The 21,600-nt window shown below is 38.6% G+C and overlaps 1 protein-coding gene across 1 annotated transcript in view; it reads right to left on the reverse strand.

Annotated features, from left to right (window-relative positions):
• LOC308189366 (uncharacterized protein) overlaps window positions 1–21,600 on the reverse strand; it is a 39,180-nt gene that overhangs the window by 8,792 nt on the left and 8,788 nt on the right. The window contains exons 5-14 of the mRNA XM_080579338.1: window positions 16,745–16,795; window positions 14,748–14,825; window positions 11,763–11,899; window positions 11,105–11,224; window positions 10,548–10,578; window positions 5,717–5,738; window positions 5,073–5,097; window positions 4,420–4,458; window positions 2,860–2,961; window positions 1,170–1,275 (exon numbers count right to left, since the gene is read on the reverse strand). Of these exons, the coding sequence (XP_080435464.1) occupies window positions 1,170–1,275; window positions 2,860–2,961; window positions 4,420–4,458; window positions 5,073–5,097; window positions 5,717–5,738; window positions 10,548–10,578; window positions 11,105–11,224; window positions 11,763–11,899; window positions 14,748–14,825; window positions 16,745–16,795 (711 nt within the window). The remainder of the gene's footprint in view (window positions 1–1,169; window positions 1,276–2,859; window positions 2,962–4,419; window positions 4,459–5,072; window positions 5,098–5,716; window positions 5,739–10,547; window positions 10,579–11,104; window positions 11,225–11,762; window positions 11,900–14,747; window positions 14,826–16,744; window positions 16,796–21,600) is intronic.

Genomic DNA, 21,600 nt, shown 5'->3' on the forward strand with positions numbered 1-21,600 from the left:
AATAGGTTAGACAAGGTTTTCACTGGCATGCTCTTCTGAATAATTTTCACATCAACCCATATGGCATGAGACTGGATGTAATCAGAATAGTTTAGGTACCTTTTTTTTGGTTTGTTTTCATTTTTCTTCTAATTCATTAAATACAAGTGGGGCAATTGTTTGCAAACGAAACTTAATTCATTTTAAGTCCCTTTTGGTCTGACTATTCACTGGGTTAGCAAAGATCAGCCTTTTTTGACTGTGTTTGCAAGGTTGAATAAAATTAAAGAATAGAAGGGGAACAACTGACTCAATCCAATTAATCACTTTAATAAATCATATGAATTCAACTATACTTTGTTTTACTGCCAAAGCATCTTAAAAATCAACTACTGGAATTACTATTTGAAGGTCTCTCAGGTAAGATGTACCTAGAAGAGCTCACAGAGACCAGGATACACTAACTGTATATAAGAACAATTATAAATATTGAAGTTAGCATGTCACAAGAAGTTAACACTTTTGATGGCAGCATGTGTGCACTGTGGGTATGAAATAAAATGGGTTAGCTAAAATCACATTATTTCCTTTCAGTGCTCGTTTTCTTATTAAATCTATCAGTTCTGCAGTTTAGAGGAAAAACAAATAGAAAAGATTTACAAAAGTTACAGCCTGTAAATCCTCTAGAGATACAGTCAACCAACAATTTGCCAAAGCTCTACTTTAGTGGCTCACCCTCATGTCCTTTTTTATTGAGTTTCTTTTCACCCTAAGATTTGTGGGAAACAGAGAGAGGCAACTACTTAGCAGGCCAGCAGCCTAAAGAAACAAGCTAAAAATCTCTTTCACTGCGTCCCTGACAGAGGTGTTCACTCAATGTAATGTAAGAATGGCAACTACCTCTTTGAAGATGCTTTGACACACCAGCCTTCACACTGAGGGCAGGCAGATGTTACTGCTTGGGTTTCCAGTAACCTCTGTTTCTGTAATACTATGCAATGAGACAGAGTGTTCTTAGTCAAGGTTCAAGTCATGAAGGCTTTAGAAAAAGGTACCCTGAACTGTCTCAGAGGAAAGGGCACACGGTTCTCTAGTAAAGAAGTGCTATGGCTGGCCATAAAAGCAAATTTTTGCAATTTACACAGCGTTAAGAACAGACTTAAGGTAGTCGAACAACGTGCCTACATTACCTTTGGATTTTCCATATGGCTTATACAGTTTTGGGATGCTTTTTCTTGCTGGAAATTCATCTTGAGATATTGACATCAGTGGCCTCAGACTGTTGGTATAATTAACCTATATAAAACACAAGGTCAGAATGTCTGTTTTTAAACTAAAATCTTGAGCATTCAAACCAAAAAAAAAGCAATTTCCCCATAGAAAGTTAGTAGAGTACAGTTTTAGGTGACAGCAAACTCCATACGAAGGACGTTTTGCTCTGTTCACTATTAACACACTGAATTAAAATTTTTAAAATTGTTTTTTGTAAGAGGTGTGTCTCTGGAGAAGAGAATGAGGTGCCTGGGGGCAACGACAATATCACCTGGTTCAAATTTCTATACATCACCTGGCTAAAATATAAAACTGGTATATATGCAACTCCTGTCTCTAGCTGGGGAATGCAGAATGGAAGGCTCAGCTACTGCCTGACATTAAAAAACAACAATTTTAACTACCTCATGAGACCTGCAGTTTATTCACATATCAGAATATGGCATAAATAGGAAATACAAGAACCAAAATACTGCAGAGCCCACATGTCAGCCACTGTTAATTCAGCTTGCTTTCAGCCAGCCTCCAGCCCCTTCCTTTTTGTGAATCTTTTTCAAAGCCCTCTCCTATTTTCAGTTCCAGCATAATTCATCAGGTTTTAAATGATTTCAAGAGAATCCAGACTGGGCACTTGCATGCTTCCTTTATTGTTTTCAAAAGAGTTCAGTCTTTAAACTTGTCCAGAAGCATTCTGTATTTTCCAGCAAATATCATGATATGAACAGCAAAAAGAAAAGTAAAGAACCACCTTCAAACTACTAATTCCCTAGCAGGAAGTCAGAAAAGCTAAGCTTCAAGCTGATGTCATCTAACAAGTCAGCTGACTCCTGCTTTATTAGTAGGCTTTGGTGAGCATGACAATTTGAGAGTGTAGCTGTCAAAAAGGTAGTGGCATATGCCACAAGTGCTCAAAGACAGCTCCCATAGCTCAGCTGATACAGGCTATACTGTTAATGCCTAAGAAACCATTCTGAAATATCTTTCAGAAAAACACATGCTGAATTTTATGAACTAGTAGCTGCCAGATTCTGGTCTGTCTTCTGACCCTCTTTTTCTACAGGTATTCAGTTTTTATGCAAAGAAGCTGTGAAGGCTTTCAAGGGCCAACAGAAACAGCAGGAACATCTCGCCTACCTTACTTAGTCCTAAGAGATTAAAACTCTCAAATGGGACAAGAGCTGCAGCTCACCAGTAAATCCAGATGCCCACAGAAGCAAGAAGCGACACTTTCAGGTAATAGATAAAAGCCTGATCAACCTTAGTAGAAAACCTATCAAGTGAGGGACCACATGCAATGGAAGGATGACAGACATCATAAAGCAAAATGGAGCCCAAAACAGAGGGGGAAACACGTGCAAAAATAAAACAAAACAGATGGAAGGTGATGAAGAACTAACAGAAATGTGCGAAGCAATTAATGTATTTGGTACTTCAAAACTGTAGAAATATTTTAAGCACATAACAATTTTAAGTAAATTTAAATTCAAGGGGTTTTGACCTATGTCTGAACTGTTCTACTTTAGCAGGTCGTTAACATAACTAGTTCAACCACTTCTTTCCTCCCAGTGGTAAAATCACTACAACTCTGGTCAAGATTTATTTACTTACTGCTGCTTTCTTTTCACAAAACGACTTTAAAGCTTCCGTAAGTTCCTGTGTAATGTGAACAACGAGTGTTGCTTCTGAGTCTGAGGTGATGTGAAAAGTCTCCTGTTGAAAAACGTGGTAAGAATTGCTAGCTCACTAGGATGCCAAAGGGTCACCTACACAAACAGACCAGCTATACTTTGATTTTGGTGTAACCAAGGTTATACTATTAGTTTATATATAACACATACACGTATACATCCATACACACACACATACATGAAAAAATAAAATTGCGAACATAATTATGGCCTGGTAAGAGGTAAGACATCATCCCTGATTCTGTGGCAATCCCATACTGTCAGTCATGAACATTCCGTGGCAGATGGAGAAAGGCACAAGTCCTAAATTTACGGTGTCTGTGTAGAAAACTGAATAAAAAGTAAACTTCAGCAGCTTCATCAAATGCCTTTGATTCCCTCATTTTAGTAATAGTAAGATGAAAGTTTTTACTATGATTTTCCTATGTATAATTTTGGGAACCAAAGATATCAAAATATATTGATATAACTATATAAAGCACAGAACAGCTATGTTTACCTGTGTTTTTAATGTCCAATCAGAAGGATTAGTAAGTATATGAAGTTGTACGTTTTGATAATTGATTACAGAAAGTTACAAGAACATAGGTAGTCTTATGCCACAAGGAATAGATGTGATACCTCTCCATTAGACATAAGCCAGTAACTGTATACCAAGCATTTTTGGTAGTTTACTGATTATCCCTACATTGTTTTTTCTATACCTCTTCCTAAAGTCATAAGTAACCACAGACTAAAAGATAAAAAAAAAAAAGGGCTGAAAGAGAAAAAACGCTCTTCAGACAGTAGTGAAGCACACATCTCACAACAGTCTACTTGTGATTTCAGAGCAGAAACAAGCAATTCAGACTCGAAATGAAATCTTGCAATTAATTGCCTTAGGTACAGTATTCAAGAGAAGACGACTTTCATGGAATAAAAAGGCAAAGACACATGGTCAGATATTTCCACAACATAAACCTAAAAGGCAAAGCAAGGTTTATTATGCCACTGACAACAGCAACTGAACAGATAAAACTTCTCCACCCCAACAACAACTGTGCTCTAGTATAATCCAGTTTCACTTGGCTGTCCAGTTCTGCTGCAGCAGCACTAGCCACAGCACCACAGGCAGCAAGAACCGGCTGGCTCGGGTCCTTCAGCATATCACCAACCCTAGGAGGTAGATACGGGCAGCCAACAGCACGTGAGCAACATCAGCACTGCTAATGCTGATTGTCAGCGTGGCTCCTCAGCAAAGGGAAGAGGGAACAGAGGGAGAGCTCAGATTTAATCCCGCATGCTGTTCTCAGCCAACGTTAAGCTACAGCTTCACTACCTTTTCAAAGAGCAAAGTCCACGAAAATGTACCTTAGAAATTAATGTTGTGGTCAGATGAGTTTGAGCACTAATCAACGGCTCCTTCACAATATTCACTGCTTCACACAAGTGAAACTCCGCAACTGTTCAGACTTACCACATTCTTATTCTATATACGTACCAAGAACTCTAAAGCTTTCTGCTTCCGAACAGGATCATTCTGTGGGATTGGGGAAGAAAAAAATTACAAGATTGAACTCTACAGTGTTTGTTGCACCATCTTGTACAAAACAAGAAGGTTTACAACAAAAGTCAACCCAAATGAAAGATAGTACTTTTAGGTCACAGCTGCAAACGTGCAACATTAGGCCTCAACAGCCCAGTGCTGCTTAAGAGAGGCACTAGAGAGTTTAGGGTTTAACCTCTGAATTAGAAAAAAAAAAAAAAAAGATGATAAATCTTCAGTATAGAACAACCAAACCTTCAGCATAGAACACCTCTGATCTGAAGAGGGGCATGGCAGTGGAGACTGCAGCATAGCTTGGGAGATTTGGCTTACAGACACTGGGCTTCAGACTCTGTGATTTTAAACAGTAATTATGTGAGCTAAGGTGGGTCAGCATCCTGGTGTATGGTATTAATTTCCCTTGTGCTGTGATGAACACAAAACTCCAGTCGTTAGGTCAGTTATTTTGCTTCTGGGCTAATATTAATAAAAAGGCAAATGAAGCCAAAGAGAAAAAGCTTTTCAGAAAACAAAAAAAAAAAAGGCAAAGCAAGTATAAAAAAACTGCTAGAATACAAGGCACTTGCTGAATTACTACCTCTACATACCTCATGCTTATGATCATCTTCCCACCTTAAAAAGAAAGAAATATTAAGATGCATTCTAAAGATTACTAAAAAGTTAAGCTTCCTTTTTGTATCTAGGATCAAAATATTTACATTTCCAAATTTATCTAACTTACCAATGCATGATATATTTTCCTATAGCATATCTAAAGTATTTTATTTCTTAAAGGTCTTTACTCTGGATCTCAGAAAACAACAGTAGTACTGACGAACTTTACACATCAGCTAAAGGAGGTGACTTAAGTAATGGTGGTGTTTTTTTCCTTCCTTTATGAACAGGGGTGCCTTTTCTACAACTTAGGCAATGTCATCCCAGAGAAAGTGATAACACCTTGACGTTTGAATTGCAATGTCTTTGTGCATGAGTACATCAGACAGTTATTGAACTGCATAACCAGTACAATATTTCTAAAGTCATAGCTACTTATAAACTGAATATCGAATTTTATTTCAGGTTACTTCCTCACAGACAGAAAGCAACAATTTACACAAGATGAAGAACTACAGTGGAAAAACGCTACATTTTCCCCATATGTGACAAAGTTTGTTACAGATCTAGTTAGTAAGTAAAGTGATCTCGTTAAAAAAATCCCTTTCGGTTCCCCCTGTGGAGGTTGTATTCTCACCTTGCTTTCTTCTTTGATGGGGCTAGAAAATTAAAAAGAATCATTAGCACCATCATAGGGTTTCCACCATATTACTGCAATAAAAGCATTACACAAACCAAACTGTTATTGTCCCTAGAGTGGCTGCAGCGTTTTAAAGGACTAATAATCTTTCTTGCCAGTACAGTCTATAAGGATGAGGAAGGAGGGAAAGAAAACTAGGTAATCTGTTTAAGACAGTAGCTGTGCCTCAGAGAGTCAGCTACTGCATCGTACGTAACTTTGCATTTCTTAAGGTGTTCCAGGATAAGCAACAGGACAAGTTATAATTCTCAAGACAAATGACATATTTGCCCCTAAAATACGTAGCTGAAAGACTCATGTTCCTGTCTTTTGACCACCTGTTGTTGAACAAATGCTGATGAGTTACAACTAGTTGCACTGTAGGTCCCCAAAGCTTTCTGAACTTCAGGAGCAAAAAAGTCTGCCACCATTTCATAGAAGATATCCAGTGAAGCAAGAATCATGGAATCATTGCCTTCATTGCAACTTGTGAATATTGACATTTGTTCTTTCCCTGTGTGCCTTCAAGTCTGGCTTTTTCTCTGTAGCCATATTTTGGAAGCAGAAGACAGTAATTAGATCACATCCTTAGCTGCTGCCTTCTCTAAGTTAATCAAATCCAGTTCCCTGAAGCTGTTCTCCACATTATATGAACCAGTCCTTGCATGATCTTTGTAGCTGGTGAGTCTTCTGCTGACTGTTTCACCAAAAATTCACCAAAATTTCTCATGTCTACATGACACTGTTCCAGAAGTGGCTTTAATGAGTTCTGAGAAGAAGGGAATAAACACTTCCCTCAGTCTGCTGCCTACACTCCTGCTAACGCAGTCCAGTATGCTGTTAGCCTTCATTACATCCCGAGTGCATTGCTGATCTGTGTTCATATCGCTGTACATCAAACCCTGCAGGTTCTTAAGATCTGCTCCCTAGCCCAACAGCATCCAGTTTGTATCCAGCAGGGTGTTGCTCCACCCCCAATGTAAGACTTCACATGTAATTGGTTTCTGACAGCCCATTTCACCAGGTTGTTGAGATCCCTCTGAACGGCAGCTTTGCTCTACCACATACCAGGCATTCCCCTCAGTTTGATGTCACCTGCAAATTTGGCAATGGTATATTCTATCCCATTATCCAGGTTGTTAATGAGCATGTTAAACACTGCTGACACCAGGATCAGCCACTGAGGAGTGCCACTAGTAAGCAACCAGCACACTTAAAATCACTGACAACCGCTTTCTGAATCCAACCATTCAGACACCTTTTATCCATGGTGTAGTAGTCTTACTGTATCTCCTCAATTTGGCTACAAGAACACTAAGTGAGACTGTTTTGAGAGCTTTGCTGAAGTTAAAATGAAATCCATCCCTCCTTCCGTGTCCACAGAGCCAGCCCATGCCATTGCAAAAGGCAATCAGGTTGGTCAAGCCCGGTTTCTCCTTGGTAAATCCACACTGGTTGTTCCCAGTCACCTTCTTGACCTTCACACACCAGTAAATGGTGTCCATAAGGACCTGCCCAATAATTTTTAGACGGTCTGGGTCAGCCTGTAGCCACACACTTTACTTTTGAAGCTAAGCACGTTTGTTTTTTTTCAGATCACCAAAGAACTCCTCTGATCACCACAACCTCAGAGACTTTGGACAGCAGCTCCCCCAACACCAGAAGTACCCCATTTTGTCCCGTGGACTTGCACGTGCTCAATCTGCCATTCCCTAAAGTGACCCTTCTCTACAGTGGGTAATGCCATTGTCCCCTAGGCTTTACAACTATGCACAAAGCCCTGAGAGCAGACTTTGTCAGTAAAGACAAAGACAAAGAAAGCAATAACTAACTAAGCCTTTTCCATGTTCTTTAACGCTAGGTTACTTGCTCTGTTCAGAGCAGGCCACATCTTTTGCTGCTATCAGACCTGCAGAAGCCTTCCTTTTGACCTTCAGATTCCTTTCACCACCAAACAAGCTTTGCCTTCTTAATTCCACCCCAAACTCATCTGGAATGCCTATACAGTTCTTCGTGTCAGCCTGCCTCTGATTCTGTGTGCTTCCTCTTAGCATTTAATATCAGTTAGGAGTTCTCTGTTCAACCACACCAGCCACCTGTTATGCCTCTCTATATTCTCACAGAGCAGAATGGATCATCTCTTTTCCTTAAGAAGGTTCTCCTTGAAGACTGATTATCTCTTTTAGGTGTCTTTTCCTTTCCAGGCAGCCTCTCAAGGGATCCTGGATCAGTTTTCTGAAGAAGATGAAGTCTCTTCTCCTGAAGCCCACAGTCAGTAGCCTGGTACTTGGCTTCCTCATTCCCCTGAGGATTTTAAACTGTGTTATTCTATGATCTGCCTATGGATAATATGTTCCAGTGTTGTACTGCCCTCTAGGAAAGAAATTTTTCCTAAAGCCTCTCAAAATGCCACTTGTGGCTGCAATCTTGTTACATTGCCTGTAGTTACCAACCACTTTGTCATCTTTGGAGCAATCTACACATACTTGAAGGGCAGTTACCAGATCAGCCCTTACCCTCCTCTTTCGCATCTAGACAAGCCTCTAATCCTTGTCCTAGGTACATGCTCTGACCCGAGTATCTCCACAGCCCTCCTCTCCAATTTCTCCATCTTCCCCTTGAAGCAGAAGGAACAAAACTAGATGCAGTATTCTAAGTTTGGCCTTACCAGTATCAAATAGTGGGGAATATGAACGTTCACCAGTCTGCTGCCTGTGCCCACCTGAAGTGTCACAACATGACATTTGCCTTACGTGAAATGAGAGCGTTCTGTTGGCTCATATTCAGCTTGGCATCCACCACAGCCACCGACACCTTTTTAGCTGACTGCAGTCTGTCATTTCCTATCCTGTACTGACGCATGGAGTTATCACTTCCCCACTGAAGATACAGACAAGCTTCTCCAGTTATCTGCTCTAATTTCAAGTACGCAATAACTTAATAAATCTGTGGATTTCTTTCCAGTTTCCAGCTGTATTCTGTAGTAGCAGTAATAGTAGTTTTTAGAACGAAAAAAATTGATGCAGGCAGATTTCAGAGATTAAATTAGATCAGAAATTCATGTGCTATAGTACCACATTGTGCTTACGCATACCCTCATACTTCTTAAAAGAACGTTATAAGGCTTTCAGGCTCATCAACTCTTTACTTTGAGTAACTGATTACTGGAATTACCTTAACATGATATAATTTTTAATTTGAAGCTCAAGACAAAATACAGATCATCTTTCTTTAGAAAATAAAGAAAATTTTAATTGAAGAAAAGCAACAAACCAATCCTTCCAAGGCATCTCATATATATATAATATATATATATATATATATAACAGTATCTTGGTTTTGCATATGATCTCTGCAGCTGCCAAAATTTGGTGTTAATGTCTGTTTTGTCACTGACAAAGTAGTACATGCCACCAGATGGCATCTCCTAATTACATCCTCAAACTCACTCTTGCTGGTAGAAGGGAGCTTTGAAGCTGGAAGTCATTCTCCAACAATACAATCTACTCTAAACACACAGACGTGTTAAACCAGTAAGCATGATTCCCTTCTAAATAAGTAGAGCGGTTTTATTTTGGAAAGAACTTGATGTTGTCTTTATCACCTAACCAAAGCAGAATCTAATACTGTACAGCACAACACTTCACTCACTTAAGCCAGTTAACTCTTCTCTGTTTGCTGCAGTTCTTCATATTCTGTAGGATCACTTTTTATTGTTGCTGTTTGTTTTGGGTGTTTCGGTTTGATACCTGATCACCTCTTTTCAGTTTTACAGTAGTCAATAGGCACTGATGTCAAATACTATGAAGTCCATACCACCTTCCTCAGGTTACAATCCTGCTTGCCTGAAAGATGATTATCACCTATATTGTCCCTCAATTACTAGGAATCTGGATCATCTTTTCTCTGAAATTTTAAAAATCTTTACAGATTATTCTAGAAGATGAACTTTCAGTACTACACCTTCTACATTATAAAGAAGAAAAGGAACACACTTTCCATAAGATTCCCATACAAAGACAAGATGTTAACAACATTCATCCAAATTCACACACGGAAAGGTAGGTAGGTCTTACAGGACACCTTGCTAAAAAGCTCTACGCCAGGATTCTGACCAACAGTACAGATTGGTGATTACAACACAAATAGTTCTAGAGGTTTTAGAACTCACTCATAAAGTTTATTCTAAACTGAGAATTACTGGACTAGATTACTGGGTCACAGTCCATCTCCTTCACAAAAGAGACACAGAATTTCTTCAGGTTGGCACTATTAAGCACCATTGCACATCTACAGTAACAAAAGATAACCCAAACATACTGTATGGAGTGAGGATGCTGTTTTTATGTTGGGGGGGGTTGGTTTCCATTGCTCATTCCAATGAACTTGCTAAAGAACTATAACTTCCACTTTTAGCAGTGATTCAGGGCTGATTTTTACGTCTTTTTTACTGGAATGAGGTGGAGAAGGCTTATTCAGAGAAACCCATCAAACACTATGTTTCCATACTTTTTCATTCTTTCATTAGCAATTACTGTAGTTATCTAAAATACCTCCAGAAGCAAGCAGTTAAAAAAACGTCTAAGAAACATTGCAAGTGTGACAATTCCTTCCTTTCCTCATTTCATATTCACAAAAATTGGAAAATCTCTGAAAACAAGACATTTTGTACTATAACACACAAGTTTAATATTTTAAATCAGTCAAACCCTTCAAGTTCAACTACTCATTCAAATTCGGCCGGTTTTGGTTGTCAAATATATTATATTCAAGTAATTCATAAACTTACGTGAGGTACTTGGTCTTATGTAACCTTCAATCTAGGAAACAGACATAGATTTATATTAGATTTTCTGATTAAAATTATTTAACAACAGTCCCTACTGCACCTGCCTCTAGAGGCAGAACAACTACTTTTATTTGTCCTAGTATAGTATAGCCCATAATTTTATAGATTATATATAATCTTATCAATATAAATGAAATTTGAGAGAAAATTCGCATACATTTCAGAAAATGTAAGTTGCATAAATTAAGTCATTGAAAGTAAAGCACTAAAATCTCTGAAACATTTGATTCTGCCAAGACATTTTCTATCAAAAAAAAAAACTTTTTAAAAATACACAACTTTTTTTTTTTAAACAGGAATTTCAATGCTACTGTTCTTTTCCCCGGATTTTTTATGGCGACTTTAACTTAAGTCTTAGTTCTATTTAACACTACATTTCCTAGATGCACACAGAAATTTAGCACTATTTGTCAGCAGTACTTTTAACTTACTAGGTCAAACATAAATGCACTGATAAAATATACATTATTGGATACTTTACATTTACTTCCAACTACCTTATACATTTTTAATCCTTCAGTCTTCTCTAGCTCTCCTGCTACTCTTCTGAGAAATGAGACTTTGCATTCTTTTACATCTGTTGTCTTTCTCTTCATTTTATCTGGAAATTCTTTAGACTGTTGACAAAAACAGCTTTAGATGAGCAACACCAAAATTAATTTAATATTAAAAAGTTGTCACATTTCACTTTTTGAACAAGCTTTCAAAAACTAGCAAACATTGTTTTGAACATTAGGAAGTAGTTTTGTTTTGGTAGCACCACTAGGTAAAGGTTAATGTTAAAATCATATAAATTCAGATACTATGTGAAGTTCACTACTGAAAGGTAAGATCCTCTGTGCAATATCCAATAATGCCATGGGCATAATGAGGAATGAGAGGGAACCAATGCCCAAGAACCTGATCTTGGATGAGATTAAAATACTTAGGAAAAGACTTTGAGCAGATAGAGACTTGTACCCCTGGATCGCGTTTCCTCAGTAGCTCACAGCTTTATAGCTATTCATGCTGATCAGACTCACAAAGAGTCAATCATACAATTATTAGTGACTTATCATATGGGGGTTTAAACTTCAAACTTGATGTAGGTATTCATATAAAGAATAGCATCTTAGAGAAATTGTGATCAAAATGTAACATGGATATATTACTCACTATGTAAGCTCTTCTGTGTTTATACCCACTGAGATGTTCTATCATGGGTGCCATCTCTGTATTAAACCCACACAGCTTGCATTCATAATGAGGCTCTTTTCTTCCTTCAAATCTGATTTCAACCACATGTTCTAAACCTGTAAAACAAGAGTTACAAACATCTATACTTACAATAGACTACTATAAACAAAAGTATTCTCTTCAAGATTGCTCACTAAAAGCCAAAAATAACAAAGAGAGCATTCCATTTTCTGAATTTCAACACTTCTTCAGGATCACAAAAATCAGATTTACTATCAACAACAGTTAAACTTCTCTCTTTACAATGCTTTATTCTGAAGGGGAAAAAAATCGTCTATAGCAGATTTGCAAGCTCAATGAAACAACACCCTCATTCACCTACTTTTTCACGCATAATATTTTTAAGAAACCAAAAAAGAACATTCCATTCAATACAGTCATGTAAGACAATTAATGGAGAAGTGTCAGTCAAAAAGAGAATGAGGATAGGAAATGCCACAAACATCTGTATTTAAAAACTCCATTTAAACTACTTAGTCAAATGTAATTTGGACATAATTTGAGTAGTACAAAGTGCATGCAGAAAGAACAATAATCCCTTCACAAAATTGGGTCCTTCATTATCCAAAATACTCCATAAACTTTTAAGAATTAACAGGAAATAAAACAGATTTTCTTAATTTCTTTCCTAGAAATGACTGAAAGACTATGGCTTAGAAGTATTGAAAAATCTAAGTTTGATGATTATACCTAGCATGAAAAGTTTTAGTCTGAACAGCTTAAATGTACCAAGCAGCTTAAAACTAATAGGCAAAACCTGCAGCTGTTCCCCCTTATCCTCATTTACAATACTCCATATTTGTGAGGGGTTGATGGCAGCCAAGCACCACACAAAAATATTTGCTCACTTCCCCCCACACCTCTCAGCAGGGTGGAGGAGAAAATAGGAAGAGCAGAAGCAAGAAAACTTGTGTGTCAAGATAAAAGACAGTTTAACAGGTGAAAGAAAGAGGCGGTGAGAGGAAGCGAGGAAAAAAAAAAAGTCAAGCAAAAGCAGTCACTCAACACCTTCCTACAAGCAGGCCAATGCCCAGCCAATCCTTGAACAATGGCCACCTTAGAAGCCAAAAAAAACCTTCATCTTCCTCCTCTACCCTATTTATTATCACTGAACATGGCATTAAACGATACAGAATATCCTCCTTGGCCAGTTTGAGTCCGCAGTCCTGAGTGTGTCCCCTCCCAGTCTCTTGTTCATCTCCTGCCTACTCAAGGGACAGGGGACAGGGACCCAGACTGGGAAGAAGCAGCAGCCTTGATACTGTGCAGCGCTCAGCAAAACTAAAGCACCGTTGTGTTATCAACACTGTTTTAGTTACAAATCCAAAACAGCACCGTACAGGATGCTATGAAGAAAGTTAACTCTATCTCAGACCCACTACTGCATTCTGCTGCTAAATCTTAACTCCAAAAATAAATTACCAGCATTTCTTACTCAGCTCTTTATCAGGGAACATATTTCGCTCGGCCACCATTATGTACTAGCACCACTAAGGCCACCGACAATCAGCATTGTTTATTCTCTCCTAAGGGTTTATCCTCTCCTAATCTAGTCATTAGAAAGCAAACCTTAATCTTGTTACTTTCAGGAGTTCCAAAGCCAGCAAGGAAAAACAACCCACTGGACAGAGACTTAGGTATATCCCATGAAATGAAAAACCACAAAGAATCACCACATAGCAAGCAAAGTCTAGTTGGAGGCCAGTATCTAGAAATGAACTCCCCAGTAACCCCAGGGTTCAATACCAGTCCAACCCTGTTTAACATCTTCATAAATGACCTGGATGATGGGGCAGAGGGCACTCTCAGCAAGCCTACAGACACTAAACCAAGAGCAGTGGCTGATAAGCCACATGGCTGTGCTGCCATCCAGGGACCTCAAAAGGCTGGAGACATGGGCTCACAGGTACTTACTCCAATTCAACAACGTGACATGCAGAGACCTGCACCTGGGGAGGAACAACCCCAGGCCCCAGCATGTGCTGAAGTAGCTTTGAAAAAAAGGGCCCAGGGGGATACCAAGTTGAAAGTGAGCCGGCCTTGTGGCAAAGAAAGCAAACAGTACCCTGGGCTGCATGAGGAGCGCTGCCAGCAGGAGAGGTCTATCCTCTGTATTCAGCACTGGTAATGCCACACATTGAGTACTGTGTCTAGTTCTGGGCTCCCCCTTACAAGAGAGAGATGGACATACTGGAGAGAATCCAGCAAAGCGGCGCAGAGATGATGAAGGGACATGAGCACCTCTCATAGGAAGAAAGGCTGAGAGAGCTGGGACTGTTCAGCCTGGAAAAGAGAAGGCCCAGGCGTCAACTTCAGTGTGTATAAATACATGTGAAGGGACAGTGCAAAGAAGACAGCCAGGCTCTTTACAGCAGTGCCCAGTGACAGGACAAGAGGCAATGGGCACAAACTGAAACACGGGAGGTGACATCTGAACGTAAGGAAACGCTTTTTCACTATGAGCATGACTGAGTACTGGAACAGATTCTCTGTGGAGTTGTGGAGTCTCCATCCCTGGAGCTATTCCAAAGCCATCTGGACACAGTCTTAGGCAACCTGCTCGGTGATCCTGCTTGAGCAGGGCGGGTGGACAATGTGACTTCCAGAGGTTCCTTCCAACCTCAACCATTCTGTGAAAAGCATCTTTATAGAGACGGTTCCTTCAGGAACAAGTTATCGTATGATTAAGGTGTACAGAAGAGGTGGCCTTTACAGTGGTCGCATATAACAAGCTAAATTTTAAAAGGTATAATGTGTGAGATAAATTCTATTAATTATCCAACATCAGTTACAAAAAATGAAACAATATTTAAAATATCACTTTTTATTTCAAAACAAAGGAAAGCTATTTGGTCACAAATGCAAAGACATACCATTTAGAAAACAAAACAAACAAAAACATACCAACTAGAGGTTCTTCTCTTTTGGGATCATTCATAAAATCCTTCAGACAGGTTATGTCCTTTGTGAGTCCTCTCTTCGCTGAGATAAAAAATACACATAAAGAAATATTACACTAAAATGACCGAATACATTAGACAGCTTGCACATAATTTCTATGATGTTAAAGGAGTTTCTAGTGGGACTTAAGGAGGACAAAATTAACTTGTACTCTGAAATGTGCAAGCAAAATGGCGAAGATTTCAATCACTCACAAGAAGATTTCAGCACTACATTTTCCATAACATTTTTACACACAAGGAATTAATGTCTTCAAGAGAACCAAAGGAGTAAAAGAGACCTTCTAAGAGATTCCAATTTACTGATGAAACGTCCCCAAGTTTATGTTCATACCATGCCCCATACCATGTCAATTATCCAAAAAGAAGGAAAAAAAAACAAAAAAACACCAACCCCTAAAACCATTTTGTGCTCATATTGCTCATGCAGACTGCTTGTTTGGAAATGAAGTTCAAGAATTACCTTGTCTAAAATCTAACAAAGAAGACATCAGCTTTGCTAATATGGCAAACTCAAACTCTTCTTCTTCCCTGGGCAGACCAGAAGCTGCACAACCACAGTGATTATGCTCCTGAGCGTGAACCAGCAGTGTTTCAGACCGGGGTATAGCTCACTCCTCAATGGGTTTTATTTGCTTAGTTTTTACACTGTCTTTAAACTCTTTTAAGAGAGTCAGCTCAGAGCACCAGCTACATCTACATCTACCACAAAACCAGAGGCATTAAATGTATTTAAGTCTTAGCCATTATAAAAGTACACACTGAAGTGTTAAAATACGTGTTTTTAATCTGAGAAAAAAGGAAATAGAACTCATCTTCCTAACTGCATACGCCTGTATTTTAGCCTACTAGTGAATTTCCTGAGAAGTTTTCCTGAGAAGTCATAAACACTGCTAGTTTCTTCAAACCTGAGCAAACAGAAGTGGAAATATAACAGGCACCAAACAATACAGTATTGACTTCTGTCCTAGGATACCAGGTTATGGTTTAAAAAGAAAAAAAAACACTTCATGAGGACATCGAATTTATGCCATTCCAGTAGGAACAAGTTTTTACTACAATCAGGTCAAATGCTAGAGCTGCACACAAAAAAGAATACTTCACATAGTGCCAGCACTTCATTTATATGGAATATCTGTCATAACTGTGGTAGAAAACACCTCATGGAACACCTCCTGGCACAGGATAAGCATGGCCCAAATCCACCAAAATTTTTTTTACAAGTCTTGTTAAAAGTTTTATTTTTGTGGTTTGTTTTTTTTGCCTGACATGATATGCAGCAGCAGCATAGTGTGACAAAGTCGCCATGTAACAAGTTGGTGCCATGTAGTGGGTCTCTATAGACAGATTTTTAACAAGTCTTCAATGCATTAGAGCTAAAATATAACCCTGTGCCTGTGTAGTAGCTCTCAGTGATTGACACGTGATCTTTTGGGCTAAATCTGGAAAGAGTGAGGTTGAAAAAAATTAAAGGCCTTTAAAAGGTAGCGGCTGTTTTCTTCTTGCTTCCCAACATGCAACTAGATATTGTCTTAGTATTATCGTGATAAGAGACAGCCCATACTGTTCTTGTTTTACGTGCTTTTGTTCTGCTAAACTTTCACTGTATTATGTGCGCACACACGCACGCTACAAAATTTTCAGTTGAAAACTTCATGAACTAAAAAACATTAGACTGGTGTCAGATAATCAGGAAAAAACACTGCTGTCTCAAGTTTGAAAGTCTTTCAGTGAAAATATCTGTAACTTCATATCCTCCTAAGAACTTTCCTTAAATAAATTAAACCTCACACAAAGAAAAGCAATGGTTCAAGTGTTTCACAACTTGTATTGTTTCTTAGTAAACCATCATCAACAAAAAGCTTTGATCATCATTAAAATAAAACTATCAATTTCAGAGGTGTATTTAAAAAGGAGGTTAGCTTATTTATATTCAGCTACCTGGTCTCTGTGTTTCATACTTCATCGGAGTTCGGACTGGAGCTGGAGGACCTAAGATGACAGTTTGACAGTCAGATCGCTTCTTCTCACATACTTTTATTAAGTACACAGTAGATCGTCCAAACACAGTAAAGAACTGAGCAGTTATCTTCATTGTGCAAGCTTAATATAGGCTCAGTGGTAACAGTATTTCACCTTGGTACGCTTCCCTTCTTTAACTTTATTCCTCTACGCAAGAAAAAGCCTTCTTTTCCATTCACCTTCCCCACTAATACAATGTACCAAACACACAGGTGAGTATCACAGAAGCGTAGAGTACTCGATTTTTATTTCATTTTTAATTGCTTTTCATACAGTCTAGTTATTTTAGCTATTCATTATTGTCTGCAACAGCAGGTCCAGTGGCATTGGTGCCTGATAGACAAATCATTACCTAAAGGTTTAGAGCCTTGGCACAGCCCTAGGTCATTAAATTTTATGCAGAACAGTAGTGTCTTTTACGTAGGTATCTGTGTATATTCTTAACCACTCAGTTTCAGGGTGAGTGTTTAAACATGCTTCTGTAAAGATGATTCTATCTCCTTCATTTGTAACTATTCCCTTGCCCCTCTCTCCCTCAAATCCATACACAGTCATACCCCAGGTGAGCTTTAATGATGCTTTCAGCATTTTGGAAATTGTGACATCCAAGATTAAAACAAACTGATAGAGCAGTATTCATTTATTGGAAAATCTGAAAGTTATGTTAAGCTTAAAAAAACATGAAAATTAGACTACATATTTGCTCATGCAATTCCTATTTTTGAAGTGAAAATATTTTCCATCCTTTTAGTAAATATCTTGTATACAGCACTGGTTTCTTCCTCTTTCTGCATAAGATTAGCAGTGAATAGATGCATATCTAAACTGTATCAGATCAAAGCTGCAAATATTCTGCAAACAGCTACGCAATATTAACATAAGGGAGAGATATAAGTAAATGCGGCCTCTGATTTCTCAGAAGTTATCTACTTTTTTCAGTAAAAAGCTTCAAAGACCGTGGTAGCATAAATAAAAGTATCTACAGATACTTTACAAGTATGAAAACTACTTATTTCCAGAGTTGTTCATTAACACACACAGTCTGAGTTAGATTCCAGGTCCAGCATCTGCAGTCTGACAACATGGCCAAACACCAAACAACACAAACGGGCACCTGTGCAGTAAGATTTTGTCACACTTTAATTTGTTTACTTCCAGGAACATATTGTGTTTGCAGAGAATTGTGCCAGAAGCAGCTCACAGTGCAGTTTGCCATAATGTGGCTGAGGCTTACACATACGGTCAAGTTAAAAGTCAGTTGTAGCTCCTACTATCGCCAAAGATAACAGCACGTATTTTTTCTTTCCTTGTTTTCAAACATTTGCAGGCAGTTAGAATAATGTCTGCTAACAGTTTCACAAAAGCAGTTATAATCCTGAAGATGCTCTCCCATGTGGTGACACTAGTTTTAGATACTAGCATTTAAGCTTGATGTGTACAAGCTCCCTGACTTTACAATTCTAGTAGCGAAGGGTTATTTCTTAAATATCTCAAAACCACAACACAGTAATATTTTCCCTTAAAGCATATCAGGCTGACAAATGAGCTGAAAATCAGCTGGACTGCCGGGATCAAAGGACAATGAGCAACAGCCCAGCCTCTTCCTGGTGTCCAGTAAGCTGCGGTGTAGCCCAGGGACCAATTCCAGGGCTCATAACAATTAACCTCTTCATCAGTAACCCAGTTGATGATGCACAGAAAACCCTCAGCAAGTTCACAGACAAGATGGATTCATGGAATACAACTGATGTCAAAGATTTCAAAGATTTAGTTGAGCAGGATCTTGGGTGCACTGAGCCTTAAAGAAACTTTAATGTAAGAAATACATAGTTCTACAGCTGAAGTAACCCCACTCACAAGCACAGGCTGAGCAGTTGAGAAGAACCTGACACTTATGATGGATGTTAAGTTAAATAGTGGCCAAAAGCAAGCCTGTTATAAACAAGGCAAACCTCCTACTGGAAGCCTGCACAGGCAGCAAACTTCTGGGTAATTTATCCTCCTGCATTTGGTACTTGTGAGGATGTCTGGTTTCATGCCTCTCCCATTTATAGTGCAATGTGGAAAAAAAAGAGGGTCTAGGGGAAGGGCAGCAGATCTAGAGGTTAGACTCATCTTTGTAACTGATGTTCATGTATTCTTTGGGGAGGTGGCAAAGGCATAATAAATAGGTGCTTAGGAGGCTGAGATTTATTTTGTTAGGATAAAATTCTTCTTTAAGGGAGGGCGGCAAATACAGACTGATTAAACAGAGGTAGAGGGCTCTGTCCTTGGAGATGTTCAAAGCTTCAATAAGCAAGGGCTGATTCTCCAGCACTGGCAGTAGTCCTACTTCAGTCAGGAAGTTAATTTCAATAGCCTCAGGAAATCCCTTCCGAATAGGAATTTTTAGATGTTTTCCAGATACTAGTAATCTATATGAACAAAACAACCAGAACACTTCTCATTTCAATACTTAATCAATATTTAATGACAAGGCCCTGAATACATTTCTTTGAACTCCACCTTTTGCATCTATTCCTGCATTTGTATTGCACACACATTCATTTTAACTGCCAGAAATAGAAGTGCTATGTCTCAAAACTTAAGGACAGTTTCAGATATTGCCAATTCAACTACTCACCAACAACAATGTAGCAGACTCGGCACAACAGACTCACTTTTGAAAAAAATAGGTGAAGTGCACAGAGTCTATACTGCATTGTACAGGGGGAAACTCCAAGAGGTGATAAAGCTGGGCTAGCGTTCAACCTTAGCACTTCGATTATTCTGACAACTTCTGAAGCATTTTCTGTTCTGGTCTGAACTCAGAAAAGAACTTCCAGGTTCCCTTCCTTTGAAAATTTAGCAGTAGTTTTACACCGTAAAAGCTTACATATACTAATTAATGCTTGGCAGATACTGAGTATGGAGAGGCATATTTAAGAAAATAAAATCTTATAATCACAAAGCTGAAGTGTTGATTGGGATCAGTTTTCCACTGCTGAAAGAAATGCTTAATCTCCTTCCTGATGCCTGAACATAGAAGTGCAACTGCCTCAACTAGAGCTAAAAGAAGCCTTCCATCTGTTCAATTACTGCTGTATGAAAAAAATCACAACTGAACTTCATGTACTTTGATTTAACTTAGTGAAGTCTTAAGACTTCAGTATCTTCCCTTCCCACATCATCCGTTGAGACTGTCTTCTAAACTTCTTGAGAGCAGGCAGAAAAAACACAACCAGAAACCAAGTTCTTGTCGCCACAAAAATAATTTGTTGATAGCTTTGCCATATGGAAATTTGAATGATATCCAGATGTCCTTCTTACAAGAAAGTGGTACTTCTCCAACCACAAGCATCTGTAAACAGACTCATTTCCTGACTTCACTGACTTTAAAGGCAACGAGATTGTACAGTTAAACAGTCAGGTTAGTCACGCTCCCCACTGCTGGAAATACTCAGCATCCAAATAATTGTGGGTTTTTTGTTTTTGTAATTTTGGTTTGTGAATGATACCAGTACTGGTCTTGCTCTCCCTGATGAGAAAGGAAATTTTTTTAAATTCCACAGCAAGGAAGAAATTGCTTATGCTGTTGTAGTATGTTTTAAGTATGCCAAACTTCATCTTCTGAAGTACCCACTCTTCTTTGTACAGTGCACATTTCAGATACCTGTCAGATTTTGCCCTAAGTGATTTCCAAGAAAACTCATCCTTTACTTGGACAATATCCATGCCTTTTTACACCTGGTCCTTCAAACTCCACCGTGAACATGCTGCCACATTTCACTTTCACTGGAGTGTTTGATAACACAAACATTAGAATAGCACCAGAGACCCAACAGCAATAAGAGCAACCCATGAGTTTATATCCTGATGTCACACAGGACTCATATTTTACACAGCACATGTAAATTAATATCCATGCTTATTCAAAATACTACATAATTCCATAAACAAACTGTACACATTTGTTCATGCTTACTACATGTCTGCAAAGTTATTTAAAATGAAAAAAGCCAAGCATATTCGGAGTTTATTCTTATATCTCACTGACAGAACACCAATGGATTTCCTGGATCTAGCGACTCACAAGGGATAACTGTCACTGATGATATGTACAAAACTTCTCAAACTCTCCCACAGACATTTTAAATAATTGTGCACTGTGGTCCCCAGCATCAAAACTGGATTGCCATCTTTGAAAAGTTCCTCAAGTGGAAAGCTTTTCTACCTTAAACAAAAACCCAACCTTCCCATCCCATCCCCAACACACAAAAAACAAACAAAACCACACACCCCTGAAACATAAAATTAAGCTTCACAAAGCTACTTTTTGGCCTTCTTTGGACAAGTAAACCATGACGATGGCTTACAAGTTGGCTTCCCATGTCTGGATCTTCAGTGAAGTAGAATTCAAGATGGATAAAGCAGAATAGGGAGACATGAGTATTCATACTATTGATTTCATATTAAAAGTAAAAATATGTCGGTAGCTTCGACATGATCACTGAGATTCAGAACCTTCTGGATGAAATAAAACAACTTACAAGGCTTCTGCCATGCAGTATCCTGCGATGCTGGGACTCCTCCAAAATTTAACTCTAGCTTGTTTACCAAAGTTTCACATCAAGATTCTCCTCTTTAATAATCAGGAACTTGAACCTCTCTTCCAGTTCCACAAGACAGTCATAAGATTTTGACCTGTGACATTTCTGGGAATGCAGTGGTTGTAATGACCGTATGTTCTTACCCTGAAACTTCCCTGGAATGCTGAGCTTGCAGCACATGTAGCA

This window comes from Anser brachyrhynchus, assembly GCF_964034855.1.
Source record: "Anser brachyrhynchus genome assembly, chromosome: 2".
Taxonomy (NCBI): Eukaryota; Metazoa; Chordata; class Aves; order Anseriformes; family Anatidae; genus Anser; species Anser brachyrhynchus.